Source organism: Sceloporus undulatus, chromosome 6, assembly GCF_019175285.1.
Source record: "Sceloporus undulatus isolate JIND9_A2432 ecotype Alabama chromosome 6, SceUnd_v1.1, whole genome shotgun sequence".
Classification (NCBI taxonomy): Eukaryota; Metazoa; Chordata; class Lepidosauria; order Squamata; family Phrynosomatidae; genus Sceloporus; species Sceloporus undulatus.
In genome coordinates, this window is record NC_056527.1 from 59,226,946 (window position 1) to 59,241,723 (window position 14,778).

At 37.9% G+C, this 14,778-nt stretch overlaps 1 protein-coding gene across 11 annotated transcripts in view; it reads left to right on the forward strand.

Moving 5' to 3' along the window:
- ARPP21 (cAMP regulated phosphoprotein 21) overlaps window positions 1-14,778 on the forward strand; it is a 257,279-nt gene that overhangs the window by 195,003 nt on the left and 47,498 nt on the right. For 9 of the 11 annotated variants that reach the window (XM_042472521.1, XM_042472515.1, XM_042472524.1 and 6 more), the window contains 5 exons: window positions 1,493-1,725; window positions 5,210-5,440; window positions 7,697-7,860; window positions 9,499-9,603; window positions 13,280-13,540. In XM_042472521.1, coding sequence (XP_042328455.1) covers window positions 1,493-1,725; window positions 5,210-5,440; window positions 7,697-7,860; window positions 9,499-9,603; window positions 13,280-13,540 — 994 coding nt within the window. The remainder of the gene's footprint in view (window positions 1-1,492; window positions 1,726-5,209; window positions 5,441-7,696; window positions 7,861-9,498; window positions 9,604-13,279; window positions 13,541-14,778) is intronic. The other 2 variants (XM_042472523.1, XM_042472526.1) reach the window with 1 other exon arrangement.

Below are 14,778 nucleotides of genomic sequence, written 5' to 3' on the forward strand. Positions count from 1 at the left end.
AAGTTGTATTGAGTCCATTAGGTCTTGTAGAAAGAAACAGCCAGGTAATTATGTGAGAAGTGGATAAATAGGCAAGTAGTCAAAGGGAGCAAGAGCAAAGGGCAGCCCAAAGTTTAATAAGGAGGGATAATTATAGCAAAGCAGAATTAAGAGGTTTAAGATTACAGTAAAAGCCTTATTTGATGGGATATAGAAATGGGGTGAGTCTCCTGAAGAACCTGCAGTGTTAAAATGGTGCATGAGAAGCCTTGAAAGGAGTTGTTCTCAGGTGAAAAAGACAGTGTGTTAAATGTGTGAATATGTTTCATATATCTTGGTTTTGTTTCCAAAAGACAGCAACAAAAAGCTATCATTGTAACACACAAGGAGAGGTGTTTCCCCACCCATTCCTCAATGCATTGAAAGCTCCTATTTCCTTCCTGAGGCTTGTTGGGGAATGGAGGATGAGTAGTAGGTTCAGCGTGGCAGTTTCATTGTGATGAACACAGGAAGAAAAAGGATAAACCTCCTTCCCTACACACCAGAGATCTTGTTCATTGTTCTTCATACCTCCTTCAAGTCTCCTACTAGGAAAAAAGCAGGATAATTAATGTATTAATTAATTACTCCTTATGACAATTGTTTCTATTCTAGAAACAACAGCAATCACAACCCAAGCACGTTAAATGCATTCTCACATTTTACCTATCATTTTATCTAGTATTTAGGCTGGCAACTTTGGACCGAATCAGAAAGTATACAACAGGTATTGGGTTCCAGACTTTGTAGCTGAGTCTTATATGTCACTGCTTAACATCTCATAGCATCAGCTTTTCACTTCATCTTCAGAGATGTAAATTGGTGACAAAACATTCAACTACAAACCACTGGTGGAATCTTTCCCTTGCTGTGTTTTTTCCAAGTGATTTTCATTATACATGGAATTTGAATTGCAAATAAAAGTTTCTTTGTTAAGGTTGATGTCATTTGAAAGTTTCAAGGGAGATGTATTTGCATGCAAGGAAATATATAGTACATCTTTTTTAAAGACAGGCCATGGTGCATCCTTTTGCATTATTAATTTCTTGGTTGTTGACATTGTGATCAGTGAACACTGCTTTTCCTTCCTGTAAGCATTTAAATTGTAGCAGGTTACAAACAAGGTGTAGTGAAGAAACAACTTTTATTTAAATATCTAAGTTTTCCCAGTATAAGTGGTTTTATGCTGTCACTTTTCCTCCTGAATGTCAAAATCAGTGAAGGAACTGCACTGTTTTCGGCGCTTAAAAAATGCTTGCATAGCTTTCGGAGGAAAATGCATCTGTGACTCACTGCACTGAACAAGTGGATTCATAAAATATTCTGGTTTTGCTGCCAGTATGGCAAGAACACTTTCTTCTGACACACCATACCAACATTAGCTGGTCTCATTTAGGCTTACAGCGACTTAAGAATGCATTTTGGTCATTTTATGTTTGTTTTTCTATGTCTTTTTTGTGTTCTGATTATGTAGGGGTAACAGAGATAGCACAGGGAAGGCATCTGGCAGCCGACAAAGCAGTACAGATAATGAATTGAAATGGACAGACCACCAGAGACCTTGGAGCAGCACAGATTCAGACAGTTCCAATCGCAATTTGAAACCAGCCATAATGAAGACAGCAAGCTTTGGTGGAATAACGGTTCTGACAAGAGGTGACAGCTCATCAAGTAACAAGAGTACCGGCAAACTGTCTAAAACAGGTAGCTAGTAATGTATTGGGTTTGTCAAATATTTGTCTATAAAGCATGAATATTCTGCCCTTAGACCTGGTGATGGAATGATAGGTAGCTTTCTCCAGTTCTTCACTAGCATGACGGAATTTAGACCTCTGACAAAAATGTTATTGAGTATCAAGGTACCTTTAGTATATTCTCATCCCACGTAAATGGTTGTTATGTACAATACGCACAAGAAAGGTTGTGTTGTTTTCTGGTGAAGCCTGCTTGTAAATCTCCAGAGTCTGACTGAGTCAGGATGATGTAATATAGTATGATGCAGAGATGTCATAGAGACACCATGATGTAGTGTTTTGAGTTTTGGGCTATAATTCTGCAGACCAAGTTTAAATCACATGTGAGCCACATGTGAAACCCGTTGGTGATGTTAGGCAAGTCACACACTCTCAGCTTCAGAGGGAGGTACTGGGAAAACTCTCTATGAATACATCTTGCCAAGAAAACCCTGCGACAGGCTTGCCTTAGAGTTGCCATAAGTTTGAAATAACTTGAAGGCACACAACAACAAGAACAACAATAGAGATATACATCTTCATGTTTCATTTTAACAGGCAAAACCAAATAATGTTACTATTTTCTCCTTCAGTGCAAGAAAGATGTCAACAGCTGCACAATTTTGGAAGACTGTTCAAGGTTCAGGACTTATTCTATAGGGGAAAAATACATACGGATTTTTTTTTTCTGGGACAGAAAACAGCATTTTTTTTGCACAGTAAACAATATTTCTAGAAGGAAAACAATACTTTATATGTGCACAAATTGATGTTTTAAGTGCCAGGTACTTGTGTTTTGCATTTAAAAATGTGTTTTCTGTGTTAAAAAAAAAAAAGGCTCCATGCTTTTTTTTAAAAAAGCAGAATACATTCTGAACTTATTTTTCAAATATGTTCAACTAGTCTTTCTGCCATTCTTCTGATACAAGGGTGGCTAGAATGAACAATAAGCAACTGTTGAATATAATAACTGGAAGGTAGTGAGACAATATCTCTGAGGTCTCTACATTTGAATTTAGTAATGCTTCTCCCCGACCATTTGGGCTGGGGAGGAGATTTTGCTGGCCTCTCATTGGAGAGACCAGCATTTTAAAGGAAACCAGCATGCTCTGCTGGCTGTTGGGAGAGGAAGAGAAGGGGTTTAGCCTGCTTGAGGCTTCCCTGCCCAAACTCCTCTCACTTGGCTTCAAACGCTGGCCCACCCTCCTGCCTCGACATCAGTGTGAAAATTAATTCTGGCAGAAAAGCAGATTGGGGCCATGGCATGTGGTTGCCTTTGGGGCAATCTGTTTCAACCCTAAGTTAGCCCCAGCAATCACTTCAGTCACGTTTCATAGCAATCAGTCCACACTCTTCCAGTTTCCTTTAGCTTTCAACTTCTGCATGCTAAAAGGATATAGTTTTTATGCTGGCATTTTAATAATAATTTTGTGCTTGAACCAATTACACCATACTAAAAAAAAAAAAAAGAAAGAACACGTTTCTCCAAATAGCTTCAGTAATTCAAGTTTATCTTCCCTATTTGATGAAGTGTCAGTCACTTCCAAATGAAATCTGGTGATACATTAAAAGTCAGTTCAGTGATACATTAAAAGTCAGTTCAGTGATACATTAAAAGTCAGTTCAGTGATAGTAAATATCCTGTTTGTTGCAGTTTTCTTTTAAAAGAAGTTGTATGTTGCAGTGTTTTTAAAAGAAGTGATGTATGTGTGTGTGTGTGTTTCTTCCATTAAATCTTGTTAATTTTGGAAGACTGAAAGATTCAGGAGAGGAAAAGCTGTAGAAACTCAATAAAAGGCTGCGAGGAAGGGGACAGAATGGGTTGTCAAAATAAGCTTGTGGCTTGCAATGCCAGGATATAAAATGAAGCTGTCAATCAGCCTGAGGAAGTCAGGGGGAAAAAATAAGATTGTGGGGGAAAGATTCAGAAGTGGTTGCCAGATGTAAAGAATGATTATGCAAAGTACTTCGTGCTTTCCTGCAGCAATTTAAGCCTATCGTTGGTGGCATATGTTTTTCAAGTTACATAGGAACTGTCAAGCCTTTAATTTCGTATCTTAAAAGTGCTAATTTTACTCAAAGGGATTAGGCAGATTCAGGGAGCACAGGTCCTTCAATAGCTATGAGCCATGACATCTAAATGGAACCACCCTCTTTAAAGACAGTAAATAGCTAAATATCAGACACTGGTGGCCATTAAAAAAAAATAACATGGGATGGCAATTTTCATGCCCTGCTTGCAAGCTTCCCAAGTATATCTGGCAAGCCATTGCTGAAAACAGAAAGCTGGATTGACTTTTCATCTGATCTACCAAGTATATTTTATTCTCATATGGCATTTTGTAGTAAAGGGGAGGAATATAAATTATATTAGTTTTCCCTTCAGCAAACATCAGTATTTTTCAATTAGTATATAAACATAAATAGCACAATAGTGTTATTTCTGCCGGTAAGTAGGGGCTTGAATGTGAAATTCATTTCCATAGGGAAAGGATTAATATTTCAGAGAACTGGGACTGATAATCCAGTTTTGTGCATGAAAATTTTAATGTATTAATGAATTAATTGATATCAGGCAACAACAGCAAAATCAACGAAATGCATCATCTAAAAAGAAACAAGTAAAATCGCTTCTCGGCCTTTTGGCTAAGATCAGCCACTTGAACTGTCTGGGTAAACTCAAAGCATTCGTTCTGGCACTGAAACAATGGTATTGTTCTCACTAGCCATACTTATAGTGGAGGGCTATTCAATAGCTGCCACCACTAACCCAGAAAGATTCTATAATTAACTGTTTCAAAACTGCTGAAAAATCAAAGTGGATCAATAGAGTTGCATAAACTAGGACTAGACAATCTAAACTAACCTACAGCAAAGAATTCTGAGTACCCCTCCTTAAACTGCATATTCCAGGTTTACATAAGATAGTGGCATGACCAGCTCAAGTAGGATTACGCGAAGGGGTCCAGAACAGATTCCCTCACGTAAGGCAAGGTCGGACTGTAATTTCTAAATGAATAATAGTATTGATGAATTATCTTTGATACTAAAGTTCCTAAGCTCTGCTTAGTCACTGACTGTTAGTTTTGATGTAGAAACTTTTATTTAAATTTTCATCTCGCGCAAGAGGATAGCCTTGGGAGTGTATGTCTTTCCCACTTTTCCACATTTCTATAGTACACTGGAGGAAGTACTTCCTGTGTTTCTTACCTGTAGCCATGGTCCCCAATCATACTAGAAGACTTTGAATCTGTAGAGGTTTCCACTATCCAAATTAATCAAGACTGGCTTTCATAATGGTCTCTCTCTCTCTCTCTCTCTCTTTCTTTCTCTCTCTCTCTCTCTCTCTCTCTCTGTGAATAATTATAAAAATTACCTGCTAGTTACAAGTTGACATGTGGCTAAACATTAGAAATTGGTGTAGTGTCTATAACAGATGGTCTAACCTCCTTTTTCAGGCTCAGAGTCTTCCAGCAGTGCTGGGTCCTCAGGATCTCTCTCACGAACACATCAGAGTGTCCAAAGTGCATCCATTGTCCCTGCAGTAACAGCCACATCTTCAAACAGTGTCTCCTATACTGAAAATGGGATAAGTGGCCAGGTAGTACCAAGCAACACCAGCTATATCATACTTCCACTTGAAGCTACAGGGATACCACCAGGAAGTATTCTGCTCAATCCACACACAGGTAAGGCTAAAAGTCATTCTCAATCCCCCCCCCCAGACCATATAAACGTTTGCATGCTGACCATTACTGAAGCAGAAATTGCAGTTTCCAAGAGAAAGGTACCCCAGCAAGTGAAATGCCCCCATCTTGGGAATCTTCTTGCTTTAAAATCAATCATCTGTAAAAATAAAAGTACAAAATAAGTAGTAGCAGATAAATAATAACAACATTTGTGCATGTGTGTGTGCATGCGCAGACACACACCACTAGGAAAAATAAATTCAGTTGACAGTCAGGATAAAAACAAACAAACCCATCAAGCTGAGATCTATATAGGACACCTGCCTGTTCTGATAGCAAAACTAAGCTCTAAACATCCCAGGTCATCCCAAGAGGCTGTTTTAGTTTGTGCTGTAGTTTTGCAAATATAAAGCACAGGAGAAATATCAAAAGCTTATATTGTGGGCTCCACTGGATTTCTTGTGGATCTGATGAGGGAGAAATTAAAGTAGAACTGTCGCATATAGTTTAGGTTTTGGTACTTGAAGTACTTGAAAAGCCTGCATAAGTAGAAATAGTTATTTTGGTCATTTGCACATATTTTTCATATATTATTTCTCTTTTCCTTGTACATATACATTTCCTTTAAGTTGCTTTACTGTGATTTCAGAGAATAAACATAGCTGGTTCTTTCTCTTTCATCCTGTTCCAGCATTCCCCTCTTTGCAAAAGTGATCAAATAGAAGGAAAGTGTGACCAGGCCTGTTAGCCATGTTTTTCATCATTCCTGCCATTTACATCTTTAATAAATACATCTTTAATAAATTACATCTTTAATAAATATCTACTTCACATGCATTTCTCTCCCTCTAGTTTTAGATTCCTCCTACAAATTGCAAGGAGAGCATATATAAATATGACAGGCTCCCTTTTTACAGTCATCCCCATACATTGATGACGGATGACTTGGGTGTGGCTGATTGTGAATGAAGGACCATCAAGTAGGATTTTATTCTTGTGGAGGGAATTTCCTCAACAGTGCTCCTGTTAATTAGTGTGAACTCTGATAGAATACTAAATGATTAAATACTAAATTTCTGTTTTACTCCAGCAGTCCTTTCATTGACAGAATCTAAAACCATGCATCATGACCAGTAACACATAAAATAGCCACATAGAAACTTCAAACATTTTTGCCAGCTCAATGGCAAAGGATGGACAGCTGGAATTAAATTTTGCATTAAGAATCATTTGGAATATGCATTAAGAGCTTACTGGAAAGCAGATATTATTTGCAGGAAGATCAGCATGGGTCATACAGAACCACGTTGTAAGCTCTCAAGAGAGAAAAAAAGCTTCTGTTAATTCTGAATCACTATTTGATGGCTTCAGCTAAAGTCCAATTAAAATTCTACGTTTAAATTATTTAGTCTGTAGTCCTACTGCACTTACTTGGAGATCAGTCCTCCTATTGAACCCTGTGGGATATTTTTAGTAGACATGGATAAGAGTTCACTATTAGTCTAGTCAGACTACTAAACTAATGTGTATAGTCATCCCTACATAAAATCACAGTGGATATGAGACTTTTTTTATAATAATACTTGTATTAAACAAGAATTAGGAATTTCAATGGTTTCTTAGGCCCCATACAGACAGGCCAAAATAAAGCTGCTTTAGGTCACTTTGGAGGTATGCTGTTTAAATAATGCATGCATACTAAGAGCCCAGAAGCCTTACCAAAGCCATGATCCAGTCCTAAGGACTGGTGCACAGCTTTGGTGCAGCTTCTGGACTCTTAAGACGCATGCATCATGTAAACAGCATACCTGCAAAGTGACCCGAAGCAGCTTTATTTTGGCCTGTCTGTATAGGGCCTTAGACACTTACTCGTTTCCATTCTATTTCAGTTTTGTGTTCTAAGAAAACTAGTGAAAGTAATGTCTTTTCTCCCTCACTACTTGTCAGTGTCACTGCTTTCTGGTATCTTTAACAACTCAAATCCTGAAATAAGTTCATATTCCTACATGGTGTATAGCATGGAAAAAACTATACTTTGACATTAAAAACTGCACAAAGCTTGGTCCTCCATGGATATGCTCATTTGGGACTGAGAGCTGGGGATATGTTTCTTTTGGTTAAATATATTTAAAGGGGAAATATTAGCTAACGATCAAAAAGCAAATGTTAGCAGTCCAGCAAAAAGAAAAAAGATAGCCAGTTGCTGTATTTTTATGATGTTATCTTTAAAAGTGCATTATTTTCTAATTTTCCCAGGTCAACCATTTGTAAATCCTGATGGTACACCTGCAGTATACAATCCACCTAGCACTCAGCAACCAATTAGAACCCAGTTAGTTGGACAGTCTCAACAACCACCTTCCTCCCAACAACCCGTGCAGCAGCCACAGCAACAAATAGCAAATCACCTTGTCACACAGGTAAGGATACTAAAATGGGGGCAGATTTTTCCTACATGCCCACAGCTCAAATGAAATCTTATGGGAGACAAATGGGTTAATATTAATCAAGTCTGCCTTACTTCCAGAGCAGCCTGTGACCATATCACTTTGAACACACCCAATCTCATCTAATATTGGAAGCTAAGCAGGTTCAGGCTTGACTAGTACTTCAAGAGCAGTCCAGCAAGGAATCTGACGAGTCACTTGTGTAAACAAACTTTTTAGGAATTGAAATGTAGTATGTCACACAAGTCATGCCTTCCATGATAGATTGCTATATTGCACATGATGCTATGGCACAACTTGTAGATTCTTCCCCAAAAGCATTGAAAAGGATCATCTGATGGAGCCCCTTTGGACTAGTCATATTTCAAAATGTCATAGTGTAAGGACAGTAATTGTAGTTGCCATAATTTGCACAATTATGGCAAACTTAAATGCTTCTCTGGGGTCATCTAATGCAGCCCGAAGCCACCAGCAAAAGAAGTGGTGAAAAACCACTTCTTTCCTGCAGCTCATCTGGGACCACATTGGCAGCCTGGTTGAAAGCAGGCCATCCAGTCACCATCTGGTCCCAAGCCAATCAAGTCTCCCGCCTGCTTCTCTCTAACGGTGGTTAAAACAGGCAACTTGTGATGCTTTTCTCTAGATACTGAGGAAATAGTCAGTGGGAAATAGCAGTTGTAGAAACAGTGTTCATTACACTGAATAGTAGAAGCAGAATTTTTATTTAATGTACTTGCCTATTTTCTACAAATAAGCTTAATGTTTATTGGCTCATGGTTATTTTTATGGCAACATTGTGCACAAGACAACTTACAGTTAATCAGATCTTTGTGGTTCTCAACTTTACCAAATACTGAATCTTAATTCTCAAGCAGAGTAATACAGTACATCTAATGTTGCATCATTTTCTCCTTTTTTAAAAAAGAAACAAACAAACAAGCTTGATTTATATACCACTTCATACTGCCTAAGCAGTGTCTAAGCGGTTTACAACTGTAAGCTAATTTGCCCCCAACAATCTGGGTACTCATTTTAGCAACCTCGGAAGGATGCAAGCTTGAGTTGAGCTTGAGCCCTTTTCCTGGTCTTGAACTCGCAACCTTATGGTTTTGAGTGAGTGGCTGCAGTACAGGCATTTAACCTGCTTAAATTCCTTAAGCAAGCAAGCATATATAGAAAAAATGCATAAATAATTTGTAAAGTTGGCATTCTGGTTGAGCAAGAGTAAGAAAGCAGCTCCACAGGCCCAGTTGGGAGACTTGCTTCACTAGCAAGTAAATAACACATTAGTCCCTATGTCAACATAACTTTACAAACTTCAACATCATTCAGATACTCCTGGAGCATCGCACCAACAGTATAATATTTGAGAACAAGTACTGAATTTCTGATTGCTGGAAGAAATTGTTTTAGTTTTTTGAGGGAGGGGCTGTTTTGCCATTGAATTTAATTGCAATACATGTTTGTCTCTAACAAATTGTGCCATGTGTTGGGTGAGCTGTATTGTGTTATCTAGAGTACCAGGTTATTGTTTTTACCTTAGCTCAAATTATTGCCTTAAAGGACAATAATTGAATCCTTTTTGTTCTGCTCTTTCCTTTTCTGCATCAGCCTGTTCAGACTCTGCAGCCCTCCTCACAATCCATGCAGTATCCAGCAGTTTCCTACCCTCCTCAGCATCTTCTGGCAGTGTCTCAAACACAGCAGTTTCCCGTGGTACGATTGATTTTTATTACTTTTTATGTGGATTGATTATATTGTCTGAGCCTGCTTTTTGTTTGGGGGCATTGCTGTCCAAAGAAACAGAATATAATTGCCATAAATCTTGTGTCTTACTGAGTGATCCTGGAAGTGGTTGTCATTAGAGCCACACAGTCTGGCCAAAAATAATTTCGGTAAGTAGTACAGGATTTCCCACAGTGCATGTTTGTGTGCCTTTCCAAATTAAGAATTGATAAGGTATTTTATTAATATTGCATGTAAAACCTACTCTGCTTTACATCACCTTATATTCACTTGCATTTAAAGTGTCTTTCATTTTTTTTATTTAGAATTGCCACTCTTTTTAAAAAAATAATACCTGCTATGTGTTTTGAGTTGCTCAAGTAGCTTGTAATTGCAAGATTTAGCAAAGTTTCTGCTTCAGATAATTTAGCATAAAACTCACTTGTATGGATCTTAATAAGCTTTTCAAAAAGAGACGGGGAGACAAAACAAAAAGAATGGGGAATAGCTTACAACCATGCAAAATACAATACATGCATCAAGAAAGGAATTTCCATGTACATTGGTTCAGGCCCCACACTGCAGAGCCAGGTAATGCATCACAATGAATTCTTCTGCAGCTCCAGAAAGACGTTTAATCTGCCAGATGAGAAAAGGCTCAATACCACAGATATCAATCTACAGGCTGACCAAATCTTGCTTAAAAGGCTCCTTCTTCAGCCAACAAAGTGGAGAGATGTACAGGAGAATCTGAAAAGACATGTGGTCAAAGGGTGAAGCTAACAATCCCCTATAAGTCATCATTGTGCATATTTATTTCCTTTCATTTCGTTTGTATGCCACCTTTCTCCCAAAGTGGGACCCAAGGTGGCTCCCAGAGGGCGCCAATTTAAAAAAATTACCATAAAATTTAAAAAAATTTAAAATCACCAGACAAAACAGTATAAAATCATACAAAAGTTTTAAAAAGTAAATAAAAAAATCCCAATAAGAAGCTCCCCTGCTTGCACAAAAAGATCTTTGCCTAGTGATAAAAGGAAAGCAAGCTGGGGGCCAACATAGCTTCCTGCAGAAAGTAGTTCCAAAGGATGGAGGAGCCACTGAGAAGGTTCTCTCTTGTGTCCTCATCAAGTGAATCTGTGATGGCCATGAAATTGAGACAAAGCAGTCCACTGTAGATCTTAGAAGTCTGGCAGGTTCCTATTGGAGATACAGTTTTTCAGATAATCTGGACTTAAACTAAATAGGGCTTTATAGGTCATGACCAGCACTTTTAATTGTGCCTCTGTTTCAGGAGAGTTATATGTAAAGGGAACCAAAGATCTAGCTGCAATGAAGCAGCCCCACTCTTACAGCCTTTTAAATGGGGCAGATTCTTGCTGTGTCAGGAGAAAGCAGAATTCCCTCAGGCACACTGACTGAAGATCAGCTTAGAAATGATGAGGTGAGCCTGAGTCATCTCATGAGGCCAGAGCAGAGTGTCTCCAGTAAATCCCAGTTTAGGGATAGAAAAAATGTTTGATAATGTTTGAAAAATGGCCTTAAAACAGGCTTTCAAGTGTCAGGAAATGCAGAGATGCTCAACTGTCTAAGCTTCTCTTCATCAGGAAGAGAAGCTTAGACAGGTGAGCATCTCTGCATTTCAGCACTTACTCTGTGTGGAAAATGCATGTATTTTTATTGCAGAGAAAACAAATTTCTAACACAGAAAATATTTTTGACACAGAAATTGGTCTTTCTGTGGCAAACCTGGTTGTGGGTTTTTTTTTGGGGGGGGGGTTAGGTTGTTTTTTGCTGAAGACAGCTTGTTTTCTGTGCATGGAAATTGTTTTCTGCTCTGAAATATTTTTTGCATATAAAATGCTGTTTTCTTGAGAAAATGCCTTTTTACGTAGATCTCTAAAAATACACCTTGCTAGTTTCTTTTCTTTTCTTTTCTTTTTTTATGAAAAAGGGCATCTTGACATATCCACACACCCTATTGAGAAAATGATCAACCATCAGTAGACATTTTTTGACAAGCCTTCTTATATATAATAAACCCCTATATTTTTTCCAATTTAACCAACACGACAGAAACATAAAACACATTTTGCACAGAGAACAGAGGAGGTGTTGTTTTTTTTTGTTTTTGTTGTTTTTTGTTTTTGGTTTTTTTGCACAAAAAAAACCACCTCTGTATTTTATTGGGGGGGGGGACATTTTCTGTGCCAAAATGCTGTTTTCCACATGAACAAAATTTTTGAAAACTAATTCTTTGAAAACATTATGATTCAAATAGATCCTAAATTAAAATACAAAGTTGTTGTTTGATTTTTTTCCTGGTAGAGTAGGAATAAACATGGATTAGTAACATATAAAATAAATAATACATACTTGAGGAAGCTGTGTCCATAGTACAGAGAAGATTCGTGCTTGAAAGAGTGAGTCTTACATACCCATGCATTATGACCTTGGCCATTTGCTGCTCCTGGTAGGGACTGCCATTTCATTTTCTCCCAGTATAAATACCTGTTTTTGCTTCTTGTCAAGTTCAGTAATTTCCCCATCTCTTGTGTGATTACATTAGACAGCCATGTAGACTTTGGCATTTGCTTACTCTCAGTCTAGAATCACTAACCAAGCACTTGATCAAGGTAAAAATATGAGAGAATGTAGCAACCTAGTGAGGGAATGAGCTAGAAAAACTAAAGATAGTCATCATGAGCTTGTGACATAGGAACTTCCAAATGGAAATCAAACTACCCATATGAAACAAACTTTGCCATATACCTTAGAGGTCATAATTGCATTACTGATTATTACATTGGATACTATTAATATAGGATGGCATGTATACCTTTTCCCTTCTTCCCTGCTGTCTCTTTTCCTTCATTTCCTAGCTTATGACTGACACTCTAAAATATTTTTTCTAGTCTTTCTAAATGTCACAAGTAGAACTGAATAACCCTTTAAGGTTTAAGAGTGAAGAGAAAAGCAGTGCCTCGTAAAAACTTCTCACAGAAATATGTCTTCTTGGGGAAATTTTTAAAATTTACTTATGGATAATGCCAAATAACACATTTTCTCAGCAATGTCAGTATCCATTAAAAGGTTTCAAGGACTAGCTCTGTAGCCTCTGTGAGAACTGTTTGAAATACTGTTCATAAGAAAATAAGATGTGTGTGTGTGTGTGAGAGAGAGAGAGAGAGAGAGAGACAGAGAGAGTATTTTCTCCTATCCATTAATCTGGGTTACTTAATGGAGTAGGAAAAAAGTCCAAATATCCATCTACTGTCACTGAAGCTGTTAAGAAGACATGCAGATAATAGACTAGACAATATTTGTCAGTTGAAGATCTAAGAATAATTGTGCTTGTAAACAATTGTTTATGCCTTTGGGATGGCTGGCATGTTACTCCGATTACCTTTTCAAATCCATCCCCAAAGAGGGAAAACATATCAGTGTTACCAGGTGTAGCATAGACTTAGCCAACTTAGATTTCTTAGGATTTAAAAAATCCAGGATTGGATTGGATTGCTTATTTTGTTTGCTTTATTGCACTTTTGTGTGCCAAAAATATATTGTCTCTTGCTCCTTGTGTGTGCTTGTTTGAACCCATTTTTTTGTTTTCCAAATATCCACTGCAGAGATCTCTGATCATTTTCAACTGACTTTTGCCTCACAGCGAGATGACATGACAACACAGTTTAGCCAGATGAGCTTAAGTCGTCAGTCATCAGGAGACAACCCAGATTCACCTTCTGGTCCTGTCTACCCATCATCTATTATACAGCAGCCTTCTCCACAGACTGGTTATGTCATGGCATCCCCCAGTCAGCAGCTCCCCCCAGGAGGCTTTACAAGTTCAGGACCACCAGTGTCTCAACAAGTGCTGCAGCCCCCACCTCCACCACAGGGTTATGTACAGCAGCAGCCACCCACTCAGGTAAGTGCATATTTCAGAGTGTTTTCTCCCGGCTGCTAAAACACTTATTTGTATTAATTTTACAAGGCTTCAGTAGCATAGACTCCAAAGTAATGACAGTCAAGAATCATATACAGAAGTACATCATTACTAAATGGATAAAAAAATTCAGATAGAGTTTTCATAACATCAGTTCACAAAGGTAACATGACAAGAAAATTGCTTTCTAATGATAAACTGCAACTACAAGTATACCTTAGTGAAACAGATGTATTCCTGGACATGACTTCTTTAATAAAAATTACATGGAAAGAGTAGGGATAAATTCCTATCTCACAAAAACAAAGTAGAAAGAGAGCTCAGATTAGCTTTTTGTGGGTTTGAGGGGCTATGAGGCCATGTTCTATAAGAGTTTATTCCTGACGTTTCGCCAGCATCTATGGCTGACATCTTCAGAGAAAATGGTTTTTCAGCAAACATTTCATTCAAAACTATCAGTATACACATGTGCAATGAAACAACCAGGTCAAATAAACCTTGAATAAGTAAAGAAAAAGCATATTAAATTCTCATGGAGACCACTTGAAAGCTTCTTCCAAAATGCATCCAGCTTTTGTTTGATTTCCATTTTGGTGGTCAAATTTATAATCTATGTTTTTTAAACATGTTGAGGGAGCTGGTGAGGCAGGCTTATCCGCTTTCCCCTTTCTCACTGTACTGCTGTTCATACATTTTTATTAAGGTATTCTGGAAGCAGGGTGCTGTTTACCTTGCCTTTTGTATGCAGGCACACATGGCTGCAGTAGAATCACATAAAGAGATATATCAATCTTTCACAATGCAACCTTTGTTGATTACTTTGTTTTTTCCTGGTAGAGTTGGAATAAATATGGATTAGTAACATATAAAATAAATAATGCATACTTGAGGAGACTGTGTCCATAGTACAGAGAAGATTTGTGCTTGAAAGAGTGAGTCTTACATACCCATGCAGTATGACTTTGCCCTTTTGCTGTTTCTGGTAGGGACTGCCACTTCATTTTTCCCCAATGTAAATATCTGCATTTGCTTCTTGTCAGGTTCAGTAATTTTCCCATCTCTTGTGTGATTGGATTAGACAGCCAGGTAGACTTTAGCATTTGCTTACTCTCAGTCTAGATGGACTCACCAAGCACTTGATCAAGGTAAAAATATGAGAGGATGTAGTGACCTAGTAAGGGAATCAGCAAGAGAAACTAAGGATACCTATTGTGAGCTTG